Source organism: Mobula hypostoma (genome assembly GCF_963921235.1).
Source record: "Mobula hypostoma chromosome Y unlocalized genomic scaffold, sMobHyp1.1 SUPER_Y_unloc_3, whole genome shotgun sequence".
NCBI classification, from domain to species: Eukaryota; Metazoa; Chordata; class Chondrichthyes; order Myliobatiformes; family Myliobatidae; genus Mobula; species Mobula hypostoma.
This window is the reverse complement of record NW_026948173.1, coordinates 150,304-177,070: the sequence shown is the minus strand read 5'-3', so window position 1 is coordinate 177,070 and position 26,767 is coordinate 150,304. Positions and strand designations below refer to the sequence as shown.

Here is a 26,767-nt window from a genome sequence, read left to right as displayed (position 1 = left end):
GCCCATAAGATACGGATACAAAGAGTTGGGAGTGAGGTATTAGCATAGATAGAGGATTAGTTAACCAATTGAAAGCAGTGAATTAGGAAACATGGTTGTTACTCTGGCAATCAGGGATGTGCCACAGGGATCGGTGCTAGGCAGCTGTTCACGATATACATTAAAGAGTGCATTTAAGTTTACTGATGATACTACACTGAGTGGAAAAACAAATTGTGCAGAAGATACGAAGAACCTGCAGAGAGATGTAGATAGATTAACTGAGTGGACAAGGGCCTGGCAGATGGAGTACAATGCTGGTAAATGAGAGGTAATTCATTTTGGAAGGGAAAATGAGAGAGCAGATTATTATTTAAATGGTAAAAAAGTTGCAGCAAGCTATGTAGAGGGATTTGGGAGTGCTTGTGAATGAATCACAAAAGGTTGGTTTGCAGGTGCAGCAGACTATCAAGAAGGTAAATGGAATGTTGGCCTTCATTGCTAGAAGGATTAAATTTAAGAGCAGGAAGGTTATACTGCAACTGTACAGGGCACTGGTGAGGCCGCATCTCGAGTACTGCAAGTAGTTCTGGAATCCTTACTTGAGAAAGGATATACTGACTTCAGATGCGGTGCACAGAAGGTTCACCAAGTTGATTCCAGAGATGAGGGTGTTAGAGAGATTAGAGAGATTGAGTTGCCTTGAGTCAATGGAGGTCAGAAGAATATGAGGATATCTTAAAGAAACATATAAAATTATAAAAGGGATTGATAAGATAGAGGCAGGAAAGTTGTTTCCACTGGTAAGTGAGACTAGACTAGGGGACATATCCTCAAGATTCAGAGGAGTAGATTTAGGACAGAGATGAAGAGTAAGTGCTTTTCTCAAACAGTAATGAATCTGCAGAATTCTCTGCTAAAGAAGCAGTGCAGGCTACCTCAGTAAATATACTTATGACAACTCTGGACAGATTTTTGCACAGTAGGGGAATTAAGCGTTATGGCAAAAGGGCAAGTAGGTGGAGACGAGTCCATGGCCAGATCAGCCATGATATTATTAAATGCCGGAACAGGCTCGAAGGGCCAGATGGTCTACTCCCACTCTTATTTCTTACGTTCTAAAACAGGCATTTCCAACACAAAGGCTGTAGTACTGGAACACAGAAAGAACCATAGCTCTGCAGGCAATAAGTATCACAACGCGTCTGAAACTGGGCAATATCATCCCACCTTGCCAACCAAACAGACGTTATTGGGGATGCATAAACTAGCAACCAGGAGTCCCAACGGTTCTCCTTAACTCACAGCATGGAACGAGTTTATGCAATTTCATAGTTGGTAAGTCAAGTACAACCTCTCATTGAACAAGCCTACCAGGATTCCTCTTGAGGTGTTCAAAGTGAACTTGGCTTCATATGTGAGGTCGAACCAATTTTGAGTATTATGATACCTTATGTGATTGGTCAATCATGCTAAATGTAATACTGTAAAGGTAGATTGCCGAACACCAGCTCTATCCCAACTAACATTCAGATTCCAACCTGAATCCTTGTCAATATAATTTTTGATGTAGCAATAGTCTTCTTTTTCTTCACTGTTCCTTTGCATACCGCTACCATCACTCCATCCATGTCAACTCACTGCCGCCTTCAACATCTGACAGGATTTCCCAGTTTGTATTAATTTTTTATTTTAATTTAGCCCTGTTAATGATGAATAAATATGTATGGCACAATCTCTATCAGTCTGCAGGCAGTGAAGCCTTGAATTCTAATCTCTAGAGTGCCATGAAACCATCAAGATGCAGGAACACTTCCCTAAAAGACTCCCTGAAAAGGCTTCAATATTACTCAGTTCCAGAAGATGAAAGATCCATTCAAAAAATGTTGCATACTCAAGTCATTCACTAAGAGCTAAAATGACCTTGATTGTGGTCTAATAATAAACAAGAGCTCCTTCACAAATTCCCATTCCCCACCCCCCTCACCTTATCTCTTTGATAGCCCATCACATTCCTTCTGGTGTCCCCCCCCCCCCCGCTTTTTTCTTTCTTCCATGGCCTTCTGTACTCTCCTGATAGATCCCCCTTTCTCCAGCCTTGGACCTTTTTCATCAATCAACTTCCCAACTCTTTACTTCACCCCTCCCCTTCAGGTTTCACCTAATTTCTTTCCCCTGCCCCATTTTTAAAATCTACTCCTCAGCCTTTTTTTTCCAGTCCTGCTGAATGGCCTCAGCCAAAAACATCCACTGTGAACTCATTTGTATAGATGCTGCCTGGCCTGCTGAGTTCCTCCGGCATTTTGTGTGTGCTACTTGATATTTGTCTCATAGCTTTTTATGACATTCCCAAAATGACAGCAAACTGCTGAAAATTTCACATAACTGGTGGAAGATTAATAATGCCTGCTGTATCAGAAGTGCTCACCATATTCTAAAAATGGATACCAGAATTTTAAAATCAATTCTTGAACAACTCTGCAGTTCATCGTGTTGACAAAAAGAATGAAACATTGCATATCAATTATGCGCAGAGCAACAAAAACAGAATTTGGGATACAAATAGATGAGTCAATGTGTGAGAGGAGGCACTGCTAATGGCATATGTACGGTCTATCAAAAATGGAAAAGATTATATAGATATTGTTTTTTGTAGAAGTTAAAAACAAATATCAACAGATAATCAATCTACAATGAACTCAAAATGTATTTGAGAATGAAAGTCTTCTGACTAGGAACATGATTTCTTGTGCCACAGCTAGAACACTATATATCAGGGGTAGGCAACCTAGGGCCCGCGAAGATATTTTGACCGGCCCACGAGCAAATATTGGGATACTACGCTTACCCCGCCCGCAAGCAATTTTTCCTTATTCTGAGTGTTTCACGCGACCACACTGATGGACATGCATGGCGTCTTGTTACACTGGCCCCAGGTCCCGTTTTGTTCCAAACCAAACACTGGTATATACGAATGACGGGAAGGCAGACTACCTTATTAATTTGTATTAGATTGTCTCCGTGCACGTGCAGGTTTTCAGATGGGGTCGTTCACATTTGTAAACAGAAACAGCGTCACTGTGTTTTAACAAGAAATCCACGCTAAATATCCAGATATTTACAAGTGCTACGATACTTGTTGAATAACTCGCTTTTCGAAATAAAATCATTGATAAAATTCCAGTGGCAACGAATGCAAAACGCAGGAAGGTAGACGCTGAGTGCCAAAAAAGCAGTAAAAATGAAGGAAATACCCGTGCCAGCTACGAAGTCTCAAAACGTATTGCAGAAAAGATGAAGCCTTTTACAAATGGAGAGTTTATCAAAGAACGTTTACTGGCAGTGGTGGATATTGTTTGTCCTGAAAAGAAATCTTTATTTGCATCTATCAGCCTGTCAGCAAGAACGATCACATGGCGAGTTGAAGAAATGTCAGCAGATGTTAAAAGTTCTTTAAGGGATGCCTGCAACGAATTGCATTTTTTTTCAATTGCGCTTGATGAGAGCACAGACTTGAGAGACACTGCGCAACTTGCAGTGTTTGTGCGAGCAGTGACCTCAACTTTTCAAATTTTTGAAGACTTTATTCAATTAATTCCTATGAAGGACACGGTTACTGGAGCAGGCATTTTTGAACCTTTGTTGAAAATGGTGTCTGAAATGAAACTTAATGTGTCGAAGCTAATTGGCATCACAACTGATGGGCACCAGCAATGGTGGGACAGAAAAACTAAACTCAGTTCTTTGATTACTAATTGGCATCCTTGGTTAAGCACAAATGATTTTCTAGCATGTGTTATTTATTAATTTGAGGCAAAACATAACTAGATGTATTTAAATGGATAATTCCCATATTTCAAGGTTTTTATGGCATTTATCTGGCCCACCGCCCACTCAGTAATACGCCATCTGGCCCACAGAGGCAAAAAGGTTGCCAACCTCTGCTATATATGGCAAGAAGCCATGCTGAGTTAGTGGCATTTATGAAAAAGAAATTCCAAGTCTGTTTGCAACCCATTGCACAATTCATCATTAATATCTCTTGTAATATCTATAAACGAAATTAAAGCTCATGCATTAAATAGAATATTTTGCCAGTTATGACAAGATAACAATGAAGAGTTTGAACGCTTGCTTCTTCACACTGAAATGTGTTGGCTGTCAAAAAGCTGCTGCTTAAAACATTTCATAGATCTTTTTCACACTGTGGTTGAATTTTTGCTCAAAGTCAACAAGACTGAACTTCTATGTGGAGATGTGGCATGCCTGGCCAATCTGTAAGTCAAATGAAACATTCTAAATATGAAACTGTAGGGTGAGAATTTCAATTTAATACAGGCAAACAGCGCAGTGTCCACTTTCATTGGAAAATTGGTAATACATGGGAAAACGTTGGGAATCAGAATCATTATCAGTGGCATGTGACGTGAAATTTGTTAACATCAGCAACAGCAGTTCAATTTCAATACATAATCTAGCAGAGAAATAAAATAATAAAAATAATAATAATCAAGTTAATCAACTATGTATATTGAATAGATTATTTAAAAAAGTGCAAAAACAGAAATACTGTATATTAAAAAAAAGTGAGGTAGTGTCCAAAGCTTCAATGTCCATTTAGGAATCGGACGGCAGAGGGGAAGAAGCTGTTTCTGAATCGCTGAGTGTCTGTCTTCAGGCTTCTGTATCTTCTACCTGCCGGTATCAGTGAGAAAAAGGCATGCTCTGGACGCTGGCTGTCCTTAATAATGGAAGCTGCCTTTCTGAGACACCATCCCCTAAAGATGTCCTGGGTACTTTGTAGGCTAGTGCCCAAGATGGAGCCGACCAGATTTACAACCTTCTGCAGCTTCTTTCAGTCCTGTGCAGTAGCCCCTCCATACCAGACTTTGATGCATCCTGTAAGAATGCTCTCCACGGTACAACTATATAAGTTTTTGAGTGTATTTGTTGATATGCCAAATCACTTCAAACTCCCAATAAATAATAGCCGTTGTCTTGCCTTCTTTTTTTGGCTGGGGCAGGGTTCTGAGTTGGATGATCAACCATGATCATAATAAATGGCGGTGCAGGCTCGAAGGGCCGAATGGCCTACTCCTGCACCTATTTTCTATGTTTCTATGTTTCTATAACTACATCGATATGTTGGGACCAGGTTAGATCCTCAGAGATCTTGACACCCAGGAACTCGAAGCTGCTCGCTCTCTCCACTCCTGATCCCTCAATGATTGGTATGTATTCCTTTGTCTTACCCTTCCTATGTCCATAATCAGCACTTTCGTCTTACTGACGTTGAGTGCCAGGGTGTTACTGCGGCACCACTCCACTAGTTGGCATATCTCAACTAGTTGGAGAAGAATGTTCTCACAGTTTACCTGCATGGAACGTATCGGACACTCTTTCACAGATGGTGATTACACCTACAGTCAATGAAGAAGGATTTTAAAGATCTGAATAATCTGGCAATTCAGCACTGGGTAATTAATCCATTTCTCTGCAAGGTGGAAAGGCAGGAACAGCTTGAAAAAAAGAAAGTACTGAAATTCAGAATGATGAAGGAGCAAAAATGCTCTTCAAAAATGTTGGTTTTTTGTGGTATGTGGCTACACTGTCGAATGAAATTTCCTGGTCTATGGAGAAGATCCAAAAGCTCTTCACTGCATGTACATCCTCCTGTCCTGTTGAAAGACACTTCATTGCAGTGAACCACATACTCAAATACACAAAACCACTTGGACATTGTTACGTGTGGGGACTTAGGGATTTTGTTGTCACAACTTTAACCAGATATTTCAACTCTTATTAAAAACCATCAAGTTCAAGGATCATATTGATATTGAAGATGCTGCACAGCACACAGGTAATGTGTAAGCTAAGTTTAAAGACAAATAAAGATTTAAAGCAGAATAATTTTTCTCATGTTAGCTATGGTAGACATGTTTTTACATTATGGGGGTGCTGAATAGTATATTGTGTCCATTTGGGGGGTCAGTGGCAAGTATTTACAAGTTCATGGAGGGGTTGGGCTAAAAAAGGTTGGGAAACACTGGCATAGTCGCATCCATATGCCCCTAGTCCACAGGCCTGCATATGCCTTCTCCTCCAGGTATCCATCCAAATTTCCATTATCCCCCTCTTGTGCTGGCAGCACGTTCAATGTTCTTACCACCTTCTGAGTGGAGAAGTTTTCCCTCATGTTCCCATTAAATATTTTAGTTTTCAACCTTAACCCATGACCTTGAGTTATATTCTCACCAAATCTCAGTGGAAAAAGTGTGTATGTATTTACTTTATTCATACCCTGTCAATTTTGAATACCTCTATTAAATCTCCCCTCTAGGAAATAAACCTATTCTACCTTTCCCTATAACTCTCGTTCTCCAGCCCCAGCACATCCTTGTATATGTTCCTAATATTCTTTTAACCTTACTTACATTTTTCCTGTAGGTGGATGACCAACATTACATACAATACTCCAAATCAGTCCTTCCAAAGTCTTCTTCAATTTCAACATAACATCCCATCTCTTGTACTCAATACTTTGACTAATGAAGGCCAACGTGTTAAACTTCTTTTACGTCCTTCTCTACCTGTAATGCCACTTTCAAGAAACAATGAATCTGTATTCCCAGATACCTGTCCTGCCACACTCCTCAGGGCCCTAACGTTCACTGTGTAGACATACGCTGGTTGATCATCCCAAAGTGCATCATTGCACATTTGTCTGCATTAAATTCCATCAGCCATTTTTGAACTGGTTCAAATGCCACTGCAAGCTTTTAAAGTTTTCCTTGCTGTCCACTACACTGCCAATCTTGGTGTCATCTGCAAATCTGCTGATCCATTTAACCACATTATCATCCAGATCATTGATATAAATGATAAACAACGGACCCAGCACTGATCCCTGTAAACTCCACTAGTCACAGGTCTCCAGAGAGGCAAACATCTACTACCATTCTTTGGCATTTCCCACAAAGCCAATATCTAATCTAATTTACTACCTCATCCAGAATGTCATGCAATTAATTCTTCTAGACCTCCCATGCGAGACCACGTCAAAGGAATTGCTAAAGTCCATGTAGACAAAATCCATCACCTTGCGTGCATTAATTCTTCTGATATCTTCCTCGAAGATCAATCAGATTGGTTAAACACAACCTATCACGCTCAAAGCCAAGTTGACTAACCCTGAGCAGTTCCTGTCTATCCATATATTTACAGTATCTCTCTGGCCACTTAGAATACAGTGCTTTGAAAAATCATTTAGACCCCATAGTCTAATTTTCTAAATCAAAAGAAAAATCCAAAACCAATATTATGAGGCTGAAAAGTATTCCTCTTCTTTGCAATTACTATGCCAACTTTCCCCAGGTGCTGTATATTACCTTACTAACTCACCCAATTCGTTGATGTAGAAAACTGGAGAATCATCTGTTTTCAATGAATTCATAAGGTTAAATACACCCTCTATCTCTGTAAGGTCCAGTAGTGTGGCGGATTTTCAACAGAACAAACCAAAATGAAGACAAAAGGACCTTCAAGACAAGTCAGGGAAATTATAATAGAGAAGCACAAATCTGAGGAAAAGTACAAGACCATCTCAAAGTCACTGCATGTGATCCAGAGATCAATTCAGTCCATCAGAAAGTGAAAACAAAATGAAAGCACAGTGGCATTGCCTAGATCAGGCTGCCCTCTCTAAACTTAATTTGCCAGAGAAGAAAGCATTTGTAAGAGGCTACTGTGACACCAACATTCATTAGAGTGCGCTTCAGAAGTCACAAACTGAATCTGGAGATTAATTTCATAGCTCTATCATTTCTAAGGCATTATGATAAAAGGATATTTATGGAAAATGGCAAGGAAGAAGCCCTAACTTTAAACAAAAGCGAAGTCTTGCCTGTCAAGACTTTGCAAAGCATCACTTAGAAGATGCTGTTAAGATGTGGAAGGAGGTCTTGTGATCAGATGAGACTAACGTAGAACCTTTTGCCTCACCAAGCAGTAAGTATAGCAAGGTAACACCATCTATCAGACCCTGAGGGTTATCCACACTAATTTGCCACAAGACAGCAAAGACCATAAGATATAGGAACAGAATTAGCACATTTGGCTCATCAATTTTTTTGATCAATTTCTCTCTCAGCCCTGATCTCTTGCCTTTTCCCTTAACCCTTCAAGCCCTGACTAATCAACAATCTATCAACCTCTTCCTTAAATATACCTAATGATTTGGCCTCTACAACCTCTTGGGGCAACGAATTCCACAGATTCACCATCTCTGGCTAAAGAAATTCTTTGTCATCTAAATGGATGCCCCTCTATTCCGAGGCTGAGTCCTCTGGTCGTAAGACTCCCCTCCCCCCTCCAGTATAAACATCCTCTGCACATCAATCTATCGAGGCCTTTCAATATTCAATTGTTTTCAATGAGATCCCCGCCTCATTCTTCTGAATTCCAGTGTACAGACCCAGAGCCATCAAACGCTCCTCATATAAGGCTGTCAATTTCTGAATCATTTCAATGAATCTTTTGAGACCACTCCAATGTCAACACATCCTTTCTTAGATAAGGGACTCAAAACTGCTCACAAAACTCAGTGAGGCCTCACCAGTGCCTTGTAAAGCCTCAACATTGCATCATTGCTTTTATTTTCTAGTCCTCTCGAAATGAAAGCTAACATTGCATTTGCGTTCCTCACCATAGACTCTAGCTGTAAATTAACTTTTAGAGAACCCTGCAAGAGAACTCCCATCCCCTTGCCACCTCTTCTTTGTATTTTCTCTCCATCTAGAAACAGTAAACATTTTCATTTCTTCTACCAAAGTGCATGACTATACACTTCCTGACACCATATTCCATCTACCACTTCTGTCCTTTCTCCTAAATTATTCAAGTCCTTCTGCAGTCTGTCTGCTTCCTCATATTACCTGGCCCTCCACCTATCTTCATATCATCTGCAAACTTGGCTACAAAGGTATCAACTACAAAATCCAAATCATTCATATATAATGTAAAAAGAATCGGTCCCAACTCAGACCCCTGTGGAACACCACTTGTCACTGGCAGCCAACCAGAAAAGGCTCCCTATGTTCCCACTCTTTGCCTTCTGCCAATCAGCCACTGCTTTATCCATGCTAGTACCTTTCCAGTTTAACACCATGGGATTTTAACTTGTTAAAGAGCCTCCATGTGTGATTCCTTATCAAAGGTTTTCTGAAAATCCAAATACACAACATCCCCCAATTCTCCTTTGTCTAATCTGCTTGTTATTTCTTCAAAGAATTCCAACAGATTTGTCAGGCAGGATTTTCCCTTGAATAAACTACGCTGAATTCAGCCTTTTTTATCAAGTGTCTCCAAGTTCTTAATAATTGGCTCTGACATCTTCCCAAGTGCTGAGGTCAGATTAACCATAAAACCATAAGATATAGGAGCAGTAGGCCATTCAGCAAGTCAAGTCTGCTCCGCCATTCAATCATGGGCTGATCCAATTCCTCCAGTCATCCCCACTACCCTGCCTTCTCCCCACACCCTATGATGCCTTGGCTAATCAAGAATCTATCTATCTCTGCCTTAAATATGCCCAGTGACTAGGCCTCCATAGCCACTCGTGGCAATAAGTTACACAGATTTACCACCCACTGATTAAAGTAATTTCTCCGCATCTCAGTTCTAAGAGGACATCCTTCAATCCTGAAAGCATGCCTTCTTGTCCTAGGATCCCCTACCATGGGAAATAACTTCGTCATTCCTAATCTGTTCAGGCCTTTTAACATTCATAATGTTAACTGGACCTATAATTTTCTTTCTTCTGCCTTACTCCCTTCTTGAAGACTGGAGCGAAATTTGCAATTTTCCACTCCTCCAGAACCATGCCAGAATCTACTGGTTCATGACATTCATAGAACATAGAATAGTACAGCACAGTACAGGCCCTTCGGCCCACAATGTTGTACCGACCCTCAAACCCTGCCCTCCCATATAAGCCCCAACCTTAAATTCCACCATATACCTGTCTAGTAGTCTCTTAAACTTCACTAGTGTATCTGCCTCCACCACTGACTCAGGCAGTACATTCCACGCACCAACCACTCTCTGAGTAAAAAACCTTCCTCTAATATCCCCTTGGAACTTCCCACCCCTTACCTTAAAGCCATGTCCTCTTGTATTGAGCAGTGGTGCTCTGGGGAAGAGGCACTGGCTATCCACTCTATCTATTCCTCTTATTATCTTGTACACCTCTATCATGTCTCCTCTCATCCTCCTTCTCTCCAAAGAGTAAAGCCCTAGCTCCCTTAATCTCTGATCATAATGCATACTCTCTAAACCAGGCAGCATCCTGGTAAATCTCCTCTGTACCCTTTCCAATGCTTCTACATCCTTCCTATAGTGAGGCGACCACAACTGAACACAGTACTCCAAGTGTGGCCTAACCAGAGTTTTACAGAGCTGCATCATTACATCGCGACTCTTAAACTCTATCCCTCCACTTATGAAAGCTAACACCCCATAAGCTTTCTTAACTACCCTATCTACCTTTGAGGCAACTTTCAGGAATCTGTGGATATGTACCCCCAGATCCCTCTGCTCCTCCACACTACCAAGTATCCTGCCATTTACTTTGTACTCTGCCTTGGAGTTTGTCCTTCCAAAGTGTACCACCTCACACTTCTCCAGGCTGAACTCCATCTGCCACTTCTCAGCCAACTTCTGCATCCTATCAATGTCTCTCTGCAATCTTCGACAATCCTCTACACTATCTACAACACCAACAACCTTTGTGTCGTCCGCAAACTTGCCAACCCACCCTTCTACCCCCACATCCAGATTGTTAATAAAAATCATGAAAAGTAGAGGTCCCAGAACTGATCCTGTGGGACACCACTAGTCATAATCCTCCAATCTGAATATACTCCCTCCACCACCACCCTCTGCCTTCTGCAAGCAAGCCAATTCTGAATCCACCTGGCCAAACTTCCCTGGGTACCATGCCTTCTGACTTTCTGAATAAGCCTACTGTGTGGAACCTTGTCAAATGCCTTACTAAAATCCATATAGATCACATCCACTGCACTACCCTCATCTATATGCCTGGTCACCTCCTCAAAGAACTCTATCAGGCTTGTTAGACACAATCTGCCCTCCACAAAGCCATGCTGACTGTCCCTGATCCCTGATCTCTAAATGCCCAGAGATCCTATCTCTAAGAATCTTTTCCCAACAGCTTTCCTACCACAGATGTAAGGCTCCCCGATCTATAATTACCCGGACTATCCCTACTACCTTTTTTGAACAAGGGGACAACACTTGCCTCCCCCCCAATCCTCCGGTACCATTCGCGTGGACAATGAGGACATAAAGATCCTAGCCAGAGGCTCAGCAATCTCTTCCCTTGCCTCGTGGAGCAGCCTGGGGAATATTCCGTCAGGCCCTGGGGACTTATCCGTCCTAATGTATTTTAACAACTCCAACTCCTCCTCTCCCTTAAGATCAACATGCTCCAGAACATCAACCTCACTCATATTGTCCTCACCATCATCAAGTTCCCTCTCATTGGTGAATACTGAAGAGAAGTATTCGTTGAGGACCTCGCTCACTTCTACAGCCTCCAGGCACATCTTCCCATCTTTATCTCTAATCGGTCCTACCTTCGTTCCTGTCATCCTTTTTTTCTTCACATAATTGAGAAACGCTTGGGGTTTTCCTTTACCCTACTCACCAAGGCCTTCTCGAGCCCCTTTCTTGCTCTTCTCAGCCCCTTCTTAAGCTCCTTTCTTGCTTCCCTATATTCCTTAATAGACCCATCTAATCCCTGCTTCCTAAACCTCATGTATGCTGTCTTCTTCCACCTGACTAGATTTTCCACCTCACTTGTCACCCATGGTTCCTTCACCCTACCATTCTTCATCTTTCTCACCGGGACAAATGTATCCCTAACATCCTGCAAGAGATCTCTAAACATCAACCACATGTCCATAGTACATTTCCCTGCAAAAACATTATCCCAATTCACACCCGCAAGTTCTAGACTTAGAGCCTCATAATTTGCCCTTCCCCAATTAAAAATTTTTCTGTCCTGTCTGATTCTATCCTTTTCCATGATAATGCTAAAGGCCAGGGAGTGGTGGTCACTGTCCCCCAGATGCTCACCCACTGAGAGATCTGTGACCTGACCCAGTTCATTACCTAGTACTAGATCTAGTATGGCATTCCCCCTGGTCGGCCTGTCCACATACTGTGACAGGAATCCGTCCTGGACACACGTAATAAACTCTGCCCCATCTAAACCCTTGGAACTAATCAGTGCCCATCAATATTACGGAAGTTAAAGTCACCCATGATAACAACTCTGTTATTTTTGCACCTTTCCAAAATCTGCTCCTCTGTATTTCTGCTACTACCAGGGGGCCTACAGAATACCCCCAATAGAGTAGCTGCTCCCTTCCTGTTCCTGACTTCCACCCATATTGACTCAAAAGAGGATCCTGCTACATTACCCACTCTTTCTGTAGCTGTAATAGTATCTCTGACCAGTAATGCCACCCCTCCTCCCCTTTCCCCGCCTCTCTATCCCTTTTAAAGCACTGAAATCCAGGAATATTGAGAATCCATTCCTGCCCTGGTGCCAGCCAAGTCTCTGTAATGGCCACTGCATCATAATTCCATGTATGTATCCAAGCTCTCAGTTCATCACCATTGTTCCTGATGCTTCTTGCATTGAGGTACACACATTTCAGCCCTTCTACCTTACTGTCTTTACACCGTTTATTCTGCTTCTCTTTTCTCAAAGCCTCTCTATATGTTAGATCTGGCTTTACTCCATGCACTTCTTTCACTGCTCTATCGCTCTGGGTCCCATCCCCCTCGCAAATTAGTTTAAACCCTCCCGAACCATGATAGCAAACCTACCTGCAAGGATATTGCTCCCCCTTGAATTCAGGTGCAACCCATCCAATCTGTACAGGTCCCACCTTCCCCAGAAGAGATCCCAATGATCCCAAGATTTAAAACCCTGCTCCCTGCACCAACTTCTCAGCCACGTATTCAACTGCCATCTCCTCCAATTCTTGCCATCACTGTCATTACTAATCTCTCTGCAAACTCTTCAATTACCCTTTCAGAACACTGAGGTGTATGCCATCTGGTCTAGGTGACTTATTAGACCTCTCCCAAGTACTTTTGCCCCTAGAAATGCATCTTCACACAACTCTGCCCCGACACTCTTGAACTTCTGGCATACTGCTAGTGTCTTCCACAGTGAAGACTGACACAATATTTAATCAGTTCTTCCACTATTTCCTTGTCCCCCATTACTCCCTCAATGTTTTTCAGCTCCAAGTACAGATTACCACTAATCTTCCAGAGGAGGAATTTTGTCCCTTGTTCTCCTTGTGCTCTTAATATTTCTCTGTTCAGCCTTTTTACGGCATGAGAGTCCTAATCAACCTACTATCACAACCTTACATTTCTTGCAACAGTCTGCAATCTCTCTATAAATGTGCTCCTCTAAATCCTGTGGACTGTTGGGTGGCCTATAATATTATTCCATTAATCTAGTTATAATTTTCTCATTTCCTAGTTCCACCCATAAAGCTACACTACGAGTTCTCTAATCTGTCCTTATTGAGCACTGCCATGACATTTTCTCTGACAAGAAATGCCATCCCTCCCCCTTTAATCCCTCTGTCACGTTTAAAACAATAAAAACCCCAGAATACTGAGCTGACAATTCTGCCCTTCCTGCAACCTATTTTTACTAACAGCTACAATGTCATAATTCTACATGTAATCCAAGCCCTAAGCTCACCCACCTTTCCAATACTGCTTGCACTGAACTATAAACAGCTGAGAACATTAGTCCAAACTTTTCATTCCTGACTTTTTATATGACTTAGTGGAATCTTTCTCCACAATGACTAACTATCTCTTCTGGTGATCTGTTTCCCACTTCCATGCATCTCTAGTTTAAACTCCACCAAGCAGCATTAAACAAACCTTCCTGCTACAATATTAGTCCCCTCCAGTTCAGGAGCAATCTGTCCTTTCAGTATAAATTCCACCTTCCCTTGAAGAGAGCCCAATAATCAGACATGCCAAACAAGCACTAGCCCATCCCTGACATCCTTCTTAAGTCCATGCCACAGAAACTTTTCTGTAACCAGTTTCTGCAATACCCTCCGGCCTGGGTGAGAAAGCCCATGGACAGCATCAAAAATGTGCTTCCGCCAGCTCACTGGCACAACTGGCTTGGGTTACCCGGATGATACATCACATAGAAGTGAAACACCGCTGTCACCAAAAACAACATCCACTAATTTCAATCCAGTGTCTGCCCAATGCAGTGCCTGCAAGCTAAGCTCCAAAACCTGGTCTGCTGCCATCTGAGTGTAGTCCATGGACAGCACCAGGGAAGGACCGTAAAAGGCAGTCAACCATGAGATTACGCTTCCCTGTGACATGCTGGATGTCCAATATGAACTCTGAAATTAAAAAAAGACGGCACTGTTGTCAAGCAGACCAATGTTAAGAAATGTTGGCCATGGTGAATTTTAGGGGTTTATGATCCACTAAAGCTGGAAATGGAGAAAACAAAAATGCCACACTGCCAACTACAGGCCAAGAACTCACCCCAAATGTACGGTGCCTCCACTTGCAGGGGCAAAGCTGATGGCTAAGAAAGGCAAGGGGCTACCAAACACCGTTGACTAACTGCTCATGCACTGTGCCGACCGCGCAATCCAAGTAATTGGTGCATCTGGAAGGGGGTGCGCCAGCAGTGTCGTATTAGACAATACCTGCTTAGTGTCCGACAATGGCTTGGACCTTTCCTCAGTCCAATCCATGACTTACTTGGCTGCTTTGCCCTTAACTCTTGACCAATAACCAATCTCACTCATTCAAGCGGCAGGTAATTGCCACGTAAACACCACCACCCCTCAGTTTTTGCACGTTGTGGAGAGGGGAAGCTCATCGATTGCTGGACTGCCTCACGATACCAAGGCATTCCATGGTGACAAACTCAGACTTCAAATAAGTACTCAGCTTCTCTGGCTCGAGCCTCCAGCACAGATATGTATGGGTGGTCTGGTAGTGAGGATGCGGTGCTCCACCCCGTGTTTAATGGTGGAGGAGGAGAAGTGAACTCAGTTAGGTCTGGGAACTCAGCAAGGAGGCAGAGGAAGCTATTGGAAGCAGAAAAGGCATTGGACAACTTTGAAACGTTGGTAGCTCTGAGTGTGCCAGAGAGGGAGTAGAAAGTCTGTGTATTAACAAGGTGCCGGTTCTGGACATCCATAGAAAGGCTGCTGCTGCAGAGCACGTTGGCCTCCAGCAGGGGTGTAGACACTGCCGACAACACAAAATTCTAGCGGAACCTCTGCCCGCCAAGTCACACCACCATCTAACACTTAACAAAATTTTAATATTGCCATTCACAGCCTTGAAAGACAGTCCATATTCCTCAGTTCATATATCCAATTTAGACTTGGGCAGGACACTCACCTGAGCACCCGTGTCACAGAGGAAATGGCACCCAGAAAGTCTGCAACAAACAACAAACTGCCTGACCTGCTGATGCCCACAGCAGCTGACAGGTATCGGCCGTTCCGTTTTCCCAATTCCTTGTACCTGTTGGGTGGGTGGCACTTCTTAGCTCTTTGCCCAAACTTTGCATGGTAGAAACACAGCGTAGGAGACCATCATTGAGCTGCGACAATTGTCTCATGTTCAGGTGGCAACAAGGTGGCAAAATTGCCCAGCCGCATAGTTGCACAGGCCCTCTTGGTGATAGAAAACACCTTGTCAGCCTCTCTCGCTACAGCCCAGAAGTCTTTGAGGGGAGAACAAGGCAGAGCTGACCACACCTTGCCAAGGAGTTGTTACAGGAAAAGCTCTCTGAAGATGAAACACTGCTGATGTCCATCAAGGAGGGACAATGTGTAGTCCAACAACTCCGATGGCTGGGCAGCGAGAGGAACCAATGGATGTGCTCTGGCTCGGTAAGTCCAAAAGTCTCTTGAAGAAGTTGCTTAAGAGTCTCATATCTGCCGACTTCCAGGGGTTGCTCTAGGACACACATCACCCTGGTCACCGTAAAGCTGTCTAATGTTGCGACGATGTAGTAATATTTTGTGTCATCTAGCAAGATTTCCTGCACTGCTAGTTGGGACTCCGCCTGAGCAGCATGTTCCTACCAGAATTCAGGGAGTTTGAAAGCAATGGTGTTTATAGTCACGATTGTAAAATGAGCAAAACCACTCCACAATCATCCGGAGGAGTGCCGGGTCACCAATGTAATAATGTCGACAAAAATCGACACGTGTAATTACTTCTAATGTATACCTTATTCCAACAGCAAATAAATGGCGATATCATGTATATAAGAACCACACCCCACCCAGTTCATATGTAATAACATACAACATAACACGTAACATACATGGTGAACTTAACCCTTAATGGTCTGTGTGAATTCTGTCTAATGAAATTAAGGAGTTCCTACACCTTCTTCGAAGAAACCTCTAAATTACCTTCTCTCATTTCTGCAGAATGCTTCCTATGATTAACACTATAATTCTGCAACTAATTTAACATCTCGTACGAATATTCTGTAACTTTTAATGCTGTCCATCTTTCAATTAAATCTCCATTACAGCAACAATATCATATTCCAATGTTAATCACTGCCCTCAGTAAACAGCTTTACTTATCAGAATCTTTTGTATAAAGCTAACAGCAATCCAGCCTTGGATTATCCCCACTTCTACACCCCAGGAACTTAAGTTTCCCGTTTTTATTTAATGGTTATCCACAGTTTATCATACTCATGTCTCAGAGTTTCTTGCCAAATTAGATTTGATACTCGACAGCTCAGTGCAGTGTGTTAAGCATACTGGGCCCCAGCTTCCCCCAAAATAGGTCCAGTGATACAGAAATTTAAAGAACACCCCCCATACCATCTCTTCAACTAAACATTTATCTGAAGAATCCTCTTATTCTTTTACTCTGTAACAAATAGCAATGGATGTAATTTAAATCATCGAGAACTTGTTTTACTTAATTTGTTACTTAGCTACCCAAATACAAATTACAGCACTTCATCCTTCACTTCACCTCTTTTGTCAGCTTATATGTGATTCAAGATCCTATAATGTCAAACGACATCCCCACTTTCAGCAGGCATGCTGCTGTAGCCCATCCACTTAATGTTCAATGTGTTGTGCATACAGAGATACTTTTCTACACAGCACTTTTGTAATGTGATTATTTGAATTACTATTGCCTTCCTGTCAGCTTAACCCCAGTCTGCCCATTCTCCTCTCATTAACAATACGTTTTTGCCCACAGAACTGCCACTCACAGGATGCTCTGAATGATGAGACAAAACTGAGACTGTTGTACATTAAAATCCCAGGAGATTAGCTGATTCTGAGATACTCAATGCATGCCATCTAGGACTAACAAACAATCCATAGACAGATTTCTCCCCCATTCTGATTTGTTCTGTATAACAACTAAACCTCTTCACCATGTCAGCACGCTTTAACACAATTTGCTGCTACATGATTGACTGATACTTGCATTAACAAACAGGTATGCAAGTATTCTTAAAAAAGTGGCAACTGAGTGCATATATAGATATAACTTGTCTCAAAGTAACTCACCTGTTCTTCTTCCACAAAAATGAGAGGAAACCCCATCTGTTTTGTCCATGTGCTCATTACAGTATTAATAGGCTTCCCACTGGCCTCTTCCAAACAGCTCCAAAGATCCTCTGTAAAGTTCAAAGTAAAGTTATTATCAAAAAACATATATAGTATGTCACTGTATGTGATAAAGTATGTAAAAGGATTAACACGTTAGGTAAACAACAGCAGTCTGCTCTTTCTGAAAGAAACCGCTGATGATCAACAGATGTGCTAAGCCATGCTGGGCCATATTTCTTTTCGGAATTTCAAGGTCTTTGTTTCTTTGTGCAGGCATGTGCAGAGATGACCAGGTTATTCTGTGTATGTTCTGTCCATTATACCTACTCTATAATTTGTCTCTTGGGTACTGTCAAGCAATAGATAAGACTGACTCCAGCTTGGTATGTGTGGGGTTATCCGAACACTATATCTCTTGTTAGGGCAGGAGTCGCCAACCCATCGATCGTGATCTTTGAGACTTTCCCAGTAGATCCCGAAAAAAATGAAAAATAAATACACAAATACTGTTGTAATGTGAGCATTATAGAAGTAAGTAATACTAATTAGGATAATGGTAATATAGCAATATTTTCGCTACAAAACTGTTCGTAAAGAGAGACTGTTTCTGGATTGCAGGGTTTAGTTCTGTTCTTTCTGACAGTGCGCATGTGTTCAGTTCTCCTGCCATGCACCGCGTTTTCAGCGTAGCCTGTGGCAGCATCAAAGTGACCAATTAGATTAGGTAACAGTACAGACTGTCGCAACATCAATATACGGCAGTGTTCCCAACTTCCGGGCCGCGAAGCATGCAGTGGTGCAGCGGTAGTCGGGATGCACACAGCACATCTTTAAGAAAAAAAAATGAAATAAACAGGATAATTAATTAGGTGTCGCCCAGCATGTAAATGTCGGCCTAGATCAGAGGTGACACAATTAGCACTCGCTCGTGATATCCTGATAGCGGGGTGGAGTCTCCGCGAAAGAAGGCAAAAACATACAAATTTCATCCAGAATGGGAAGAGGAATTTCTATTCACCTTGGTGAAAGACAAGTGTGTATGTATGTTGTGCCACCAAACACAAGCACTGACTAAAAGAGGGAATCTGGAGAGGCACCACAACACCAACCACCAGGAATTTAAAGACACCTACCCCCCAAAGAGCACAATTCGTGCCTGGAAAGTTCAGCTGAAATCGGGGTTGAAGGCCCAGCAATCGTTTTTCACAAAACATGCTCTCAAAATAAGGCTGCTATTGAAGCATTATTTCGTATAAGTCACCTTTTGGCTAAACACAAGAAGCTTTTTACAGATGGTGATTTATCCAAGGAAGCAATGGCCATTACCGCAGTGGCTGTTTTTAATGACTTTAAAAACAAAAACGGCATCATAACCGCAATACGTAATATACTGCTTGGCCCTGCAACAGTGACAAGGAGGGTAGAGTCACCGTCAGAGGATGTGAATATTTTTTCACTACAGTTCGATGAATCCCTGGATGTAATGAAAACAGCTCAGCTTGTTGTATTTGTCAGAATGGCTTTCCAGGATTTTACAACAAAGGAGGACTTCCTCACTCTTTTGTAATTAAAGGAGAGAACGAGAGGTGAGGATATTTACAATGAGTTTAAAAAAATATGTCTGTGAAAATGACATCCCCATTCATAAACTGGTGGCAATTACTGCTGATGGGGCCCCAGCAATGCACGGTGTGTATGTTAGTTCTATAGCACTAAAAGTCAGTGCCTACATCTGGTCAACTTATCTACGTGAAATTGCATTTTCACAGATGAAAATTATTAAATCTAAGTACAGGACCTGACTTACTGACAGACTCATCACTAGGGTTGCCAACTTTCTCACTCCCAAATAAGGGACAAAAGTAGCAGTCAAATCCCGGGCCATTTGTGCTTATCCCGAGAAAGACTACCATGACCATGAAGCCTTACACAGGCACTTGTGTGCGCATGCGCATACGTGCCGATTTTTGTTTCAACCCCACGAAGCAGTATTGGCTTAATCTTCATTATTTCTACTTTATATAGGCTGTGTATTTATCATATCATTCCTGCTTTTACTATATGTTAGAGTTATTTTAGGTTTTATGTGTTATTTGGTATGATTCGGTAGGTTTTTTTTGGGTCTGGGTACGCTCAAAATTTTTTTCCCATATAAGTTAACGGTAATTGCTTCTTCGGCATAAAGCATTTTGGCACGGAAGATTTCATAGGAACGCTCTACCTTGGTGGGGGGAAATATGGGACAGTTGGCAATCCTACACCTCACAGACTGTCTCAGACTGGCTGTAGTTATGAGACAAATTTCAGGGAACTAGCAGAAAGTATTCAGCTCCAGTCACTACGCTGAGTGCAACAGTCAATTTTTACTCATTTATTTTTCGTGTTGAAATAAAATTAAATAATGAAACTTAGAATTAAAGGTGCGAAGTATTGTGATATTCTTAAAGAAAGACAGGTATGGCCTGTTTGATATGCTACTTACAGTGTTTTCTTGTTTGAATTAATTTGAAAGTTTGACAGAAGTTTTTTGTGTAATTCAAATACAATTAGCCCAAATAAAAGGCCTCAAATTGGAAGTACAATCTGAGCTGTTTTTTTCTCTGAACAATTTAGTAGGTAGATCTTGCCTTTCACTAAGGTCGAGGTAGGGGATCTTGGGCTTAAAAAGGTTGGTGACCACTATATGAGTTAGTTGGTGGATTAGGCAGGAACAGTTACAGACTGTTCCTGTTTGAACGACTAACTGAATAAGCCCCGGGTGCTTTGAATAAAGAGGGTTGTACTTCTCCGAGAGACTTTATCCAGATTCGACTTCCACATTTGGTGCAGCCAGCAGGGTACCAACACAGGGACTGTGACACGGAGGCAGGCTAAATAAGGGACAGACCAAACATCCTATCTACAGGGACCGATCAGGCCCACAAAGACAAATTGTCTTTGTCGCTCCTTGCTATTCACGTGAGTGTCTATCCCTCACCCAGACCTCAACACAGGGCCTTGATGGGACCCAGAACAAACCTGCCGAGACACTCGTATAACGTAGGACAATTATTTGAAAATTGGATAGCTGACACACTGTGTATAGTAAAACAGAAAAGATAAAATTGGACAGGTGGCATAGGTCGGGTAAAATTTGAAGTCCTCTAAGAATTAAAGTTGGGTAAACGAATCAGGAAAATTGAACAGTAGATATTGAGCGCAGGTATCGGGTAAAAATTAAAGTCAGGTAAGAATCAGCAGGAGAATTGAGCAGCAGGCACTGTGCCTGGTAAAAAGACAAAAACGTGGGACAAAATCTATCATGTGATAAAAAGGTACAGGAACTTCACTAGGCAAAAAGTATTTCATGATAAAGAGAGAGATTTATGTGTTTTAAGTGGAATTTTATGTAAAAAATTGGGGGACAAAGTGTGGCCATAGGGAGGGACTTGGGAAGTGACAAGCTGTAAACAAATCATAAAACTGGTTGGGAAAAAGATCAATCATAATAATTACAAAACCTTGATCAAGGAATAAAACTTGGGGGACAAATAAGGAATGAAATACAGGATCCCGGGAGCATGTCTGGCTTACCAACTCCGTTTGATGAGAGTGATCGCAATGAGGACTGGCTCGTGACAAGACTCCCACCACTATATCGGGAGCCGCAACTAGCCATGGGACCTGAAAATTCTCCAGGGTTCTCTAACACTGTGGGAGGAAGAATGAAACAAAGGGAGAGGGGGAGGACAGAGTCCCTAAATCCAACCATCCCACATGTTTAATATGCCATAAGAATAATGTGGGAAAGGGGACACCCACCCCCGTATGTCAGGCACCACTCCCTATATCCAACCACCCCATGGGGTGATAGTGAAGAACGGATAAATTCAATCCCTAAGAAAAGTCCCCCACCCAAACCTCAGAGACAGTAACCTACCTGATTGATGCCAAATCCCAGGATGGGGGAGCAAGATCAGCCAGTGGTTATCCCTGTCTATGTCCCATGGAAACCACAAGAGATGATCATGATGAAGAATCAGGCCCCTGACAGAAAGGAGAAACCGATGCTTTTCGCACAATATGTGTGGAGCACAATTCAGATGTATAACGCTACCCCTCAGGATCTTTTTGGACTTCATTGCATGATATTATCTGTGGGCAAGGGATAGAAATGGAAGGCAGAACTGGGATACCAGACTTGTCAAGAACTGAGAGGGGCGTTGCCAGACGATTAACAGCAGGCCAATCAGATAATCCAGGGTTTGGAAAAAGCACTCCAACAGCCTATTAACATCACTGAAGTATTAGAATGTAAACTGAAACCCAAGGAATCAGGATTGGGATCAATTCCCCGATTGACGTTACCATAATTACCCATACGCCCCAGGACCCGACCAGGTGATGACAATAAGGGGACGACCCCAAAGACCTTTTCCCCACGTGAAGAAATGGGCCACCCCAGCGAGCGCCCATGCCCAAGGGAGCTCAGCCTGGACTGTGTTTTAACTGTGGCCGACCAGGACACTGGAAGGCAAGGTGCCCTGGGGACAACAGAGACGCCCAGTTTCAAACCGGACAGACATCCTATTCTCCATGAACAATCCATTTGTTAACTGACCCTCGAAAATGTTGCCTGTTGTATGCAGCCACCTGCAAGAGGAACCCAACATAATCCTTCAGCTAGCTGGAATTCAACTTCCATTTATGATTGATATGGAGACAACCACTTCCACCCTCAATCATGAGATAATGTCGGAACATGGAATCCAGCTTTCTGGGGTCACCATTGCCATCTCAGGGTTCGAGAGGTCTGAACAAACATACCAATAACCCCTATGGATGGTGTTTCAGGGAAGGCAGTATATACCATGGTAATTGCAGCTTCTAATATTACCTTACATTAGTCTATAAATATACTCTTTTCGCACTCAGTGGTGGAGCTTTTGACCTCCCGACAGACACAGCATCTCACTCAGGCACGACAAAATCGCTATGACACAGCCTTATTGAGCAACCTGCTGCTGACATTTTCTCATTGCTCCACTCTAAACCCGGCCACTTTCCTAATGTTGCCACTCCAGGTTACAAACGATTCTGAACATAATTGCATGCTGCAAAATCAACTCCTCACCACAGCCCATGAGGACCTCACAGACCAACCCCTACAGGACCCCGATGTAACCTTGTATGTCGGTCGTAGTTCTTTCATGGGCCCTCAAGGACAGAGATGTTCCAGCTATTCTCTGGTCACAGATGACTTGGTGCTCAAGCAGGCAGCCTTTCAATCAGCCATGTCAGCAGAAGAAAGGTGAATTACGTGCTCTCACTCATGTCTGCATCTTCACTGCCAACAGACGTGCAAACATCTACACTGAGGAAACTGCTGCTCCTAATTTACTTACTTTTCTCTCCAACCTTTAGAAATACTATTGTTAAAAAGGATATTATTTTAATATGACTAGTAAAGCAGCTTTGGAAGCTATTACGAGTTCAATTCAAAAGCTTACTGAGGAGTTTCAACAGTTTAGAAAAGGAATCAGCGCTGAAATTGAACAAATAGGTACGAACTAGAAGGTATTCAAGCAATTCTAACTGAGCATGATAAGAAGATAAAGGAACATGAAAATGTTATTGCTTTACTGGACGAGATAATGGATGATATACAAAAGCTATATGAAAAACAATTTAAGACCAACGAAATGATGAGACAGAAGATTACTGCTTTGGAATGCAGAAGTAGGAGGAACAACTTAACGAATCCTGGGACTTAAAGAACAAACGGAAGGAGATAGTCCTAAAGAATTCTTTGGAAATCTTTTGATAGAATTATTCCCTGATATTATAAAGTCTCTGCCTTTGATTGATCGTGCTCACAGGTCACCTATCTATGGATCGGCTTCAAAATCTAAACCAAGATTAGTCATTATATGTTTCCATGAATTTCAAATAAAGGATCGTCTGATTCGAGCTGCCCGTGGAAAAGGTATGATTAACTACCAAGATCAAAAGATACATACAGTTCAAGATTTTTCATCAGAAGTTATGGCAGAACGTGCTAAAAAAGTTATGTCAGAGTTATACAGTCAAAATTTTAAACCCTCTCTTTGTTCTCCGGCTCAAATGAGGATTACATCGGAAGAAAGATCATTTAAATGGTTTTATACGAAGAAACAGGTGCAAGAAGTTTTAGACTTAAAAAAGGATATATATGGTGGCGGCCCGCACACGTGGGAGTCGAACCGCCATCGGGAGCCGCGCGCGTTTGGACTTACCCGCTCAGGGTAGACCTTCCGGGGACAGTCTGACGTCATGTTCACCCCGCAGGGGCCCACGGGAGAGGAGGTTTAAGCACACGATTTTGAATCAGTAAAGGCATTCTGAGTTCAGCTTTCTCTGTCTCTGTGTGTTTCTTTAGTAGCGTGTTTGTGTGTGACTACATTGGTGACCCCGACATTCCAGACGGCATCTGGAGCCGGTGAGTCAGTGACCAGTCATGAGTTCGAGCAACTCGCGTAGCACGGTCTCTCTGAAGCTCCCGACTTTCTGGGCCACTCAGCCCCACGTTTGGTTTGAGCAGGCTGAGGCCCAGTTCAATATCAGAGACATTACAGCCGACGCCAGGCAGTACTACTACGTAGTCAGCACGCTCCACCAGGAGACAGCAGGCCGGCTCATCGATTTCCTACGCCAACCACCAGCGGAGGACAGGTACACTAAGCTTAAGGTGCTCCTGAACCATACCTTCAGACTCTCCCGCCGCGAATGGGCTGTGCGGCTCCTACACATGGACAGCCTAGGCGAAAGCACACCATCCAAGCTCATGAATGATATGCTGGCGCTCGTGGACGGCCATAAGCCGTGCTTTTTATTTGAACAGTTGTTCCTCGAGCAAATACCAGAGGACATTCGCTTCCTCCTCGGAGTGAGGATTTCAGCGACCCATGCAGGGTCGCGGCTAAAGCAGACGTTCTTTGGCAGAGCAAGCAACGTTGAGCAGCCTCCATTGGCCTAGCCATGATCGCGTGCCCCAAAGACCAGACCCCGCAACCGAAGCCGTTGAGACCCACGGGGGAAAAGGATGAAAGTTCAGAACTATGGTGTTTCTATCACCAAAGATGGGGCTCAGGTACGCGCCGCTGCCGTCCACCATGTGCTTTTCTGAGAAACGCTGTGGGTAGCTGTCGCTAATGGCTACGACTTTGGACTTTCATGTTGGCAGCGGTGTCACAGCCACTACTAGGGGCAGATTTCCTACAAGCCAACTGCCTCCTGGTCAACCTAAAAGGCCGGCGTTTGGTCCACACTGAGACTTTCCAGACTTTCCAGCTTGGAGAAGCCAAGCTACCAGCCCTCCACCTGGATTCCGTGACCCTCTCGGGTAACGAATTCGCCAGGGTGCTGTAGGAATTCCCCCTCCATAGTCACCCTGCAGTTCTCCAGGGTCAACCTCAAGCATGGCGAGCAGCACCACATCCCCAAGCAAGGACCGCCGCTGCACACCGGAGCTCATAGGCTCCCACCCAATAAGCTCCACCTCGCCAAGAAGGAGTTCCGTAAGATGGAAGAGATGGGAATCGTACGCTGCTCAGACAGCCTGCGGGCATCCCTGCTACACATGGTGCCCAAGTCCGCAGGAGGATGGAGGCCCTGCAGAGACTACAGAAGGCTCAATGATGTCACGACCGCCAACAGATACCCTGTACTTCACATCCAGGTCTTCACGGCGAACCTGCACGGAGCAATCACCTTCTCGAAAATCGACCTGGTCAGGGGATACCATCAGATCCCAGTGCACCCCAACGACGTGTCCAAGACAGCCCTCATCACCCCGTTCAGCTTGTTCGAATTCCTGAGGATGCCTTTCATTCTTACAACCGAAACTTTACAAAGGCTCATGGACTTAGTGGGATGCAGCCTGGATTTCATTTTCATTTACTTGGATGATATCCTGGTGGCCAGCAGTTCACACCAAGAGCACGGGGCACATTTGCACCATCTCTGCCAACGCCTGACCGATCATGGACTGGCAATCAATCCGGCAAACTGCCAGTTTGGGCTGACGGAGATCAACTTCTTAGGCCACAGAGTCAACTGACATGGCACAGTTCCCCTACCGGGCAAGGTCCAGGCCATCCCCCAGTTCCCCAAACCCAGCACGGTCAAAGGCCTGCAGGAGATCGTAGGGATGGTCAACTTCTATCATCGGTTTGTGCCGATGGCGGCAAGCATCATAAGACCCTTGTTCAACCTGATGGCTGGCAAGGCAAAACAAGAGGCATGGGACGGAGGCGTTCAAGCAGGCCAAGGAGGCGATGGCAAAGGCGGCCCTCCTAGTGCACCCGAGAGTCAAGGTACCCACGGCACTCACAGTCAACGCTTCCGACAAGCAGTCGGTGAAGTCCTGGAGCAGCTCGTCGAGGACCAGTAGCGACCACTTGCTTTCTTCAGAGGCGAAGTACAGCGCTTTCGACAGAGTTGCTAGGGCTCTACCTGGGTGTCCGGCATTTCTGGTACTTCCTCAAAGGAAGAGGGTTCACCGTGTGTATGCACCACAAGCCCCTCACCTTCACACCGGCCAAGGTATCGGACCCATGGTCGGCTCAGCAGCAGAGGCACCTGTCCTTATTTCAGAATTCACCACGGACGTCCTCCACATCGCAGGGAAGAACAACGTCATCACTGACACACTGTCTTGCCCCTGCCTCCACTCAGTATGCATATTATCCTCAGGAATAGACTACGCAGCACTGGCAGAAGCACAACAGTCGGACACCGAGATCCCGGCTTACCGCACCGCCGTTTCGGGGCTCCAGTTGGAGGACGTCTCCATTGGCCCGACAGCGGATCGACTCCTGTGCGACGTGTCTACCGGCAAACCCCGACCTGTGCTACCAGCAGCATGGAGGCACCGGGTGTTTGACACGCTGCACGACCTGGCCCACCCGTCCATCTAGGCGTCCATCAAGCTGGTAGTGGAGATTCGTCAGACACGATTTGTGAAAACATGTTGGACACTGGGCCAGGACCTGCATACACTGCCAGACCGCCAAAGTCCAACGGCACGTGAAGGCTCCCCTCCAGCAGTTCCAGCCGAC

General features: G+C 43.6%; 1 protein-coding gene across 1 annotated transcript in view; it reads right to left on the bottom strand.

The window, feature by feature from the left end:
• The window catches only part of LOC134341434 (puromycin-sensitive aminopeptidase-like), a gene marked incomplete at its 5' end in the record, with an annotated part of 301,555 nt that overhangs the window by 131,542 nt on the left and 143,246 nt on the right, over positions 1–26,767 (bottom strand). The window contains one exon of the mRNA XM_063039287.1: positions 17,649–17,758. Within this exon, the coding sequence (XP_062895357.1) occupies positions 17,649–17,758 (110 nt within the window). The remainder of the gene's footprint in view (positions 1–17,648; positions 17,759–26,767) is intronic.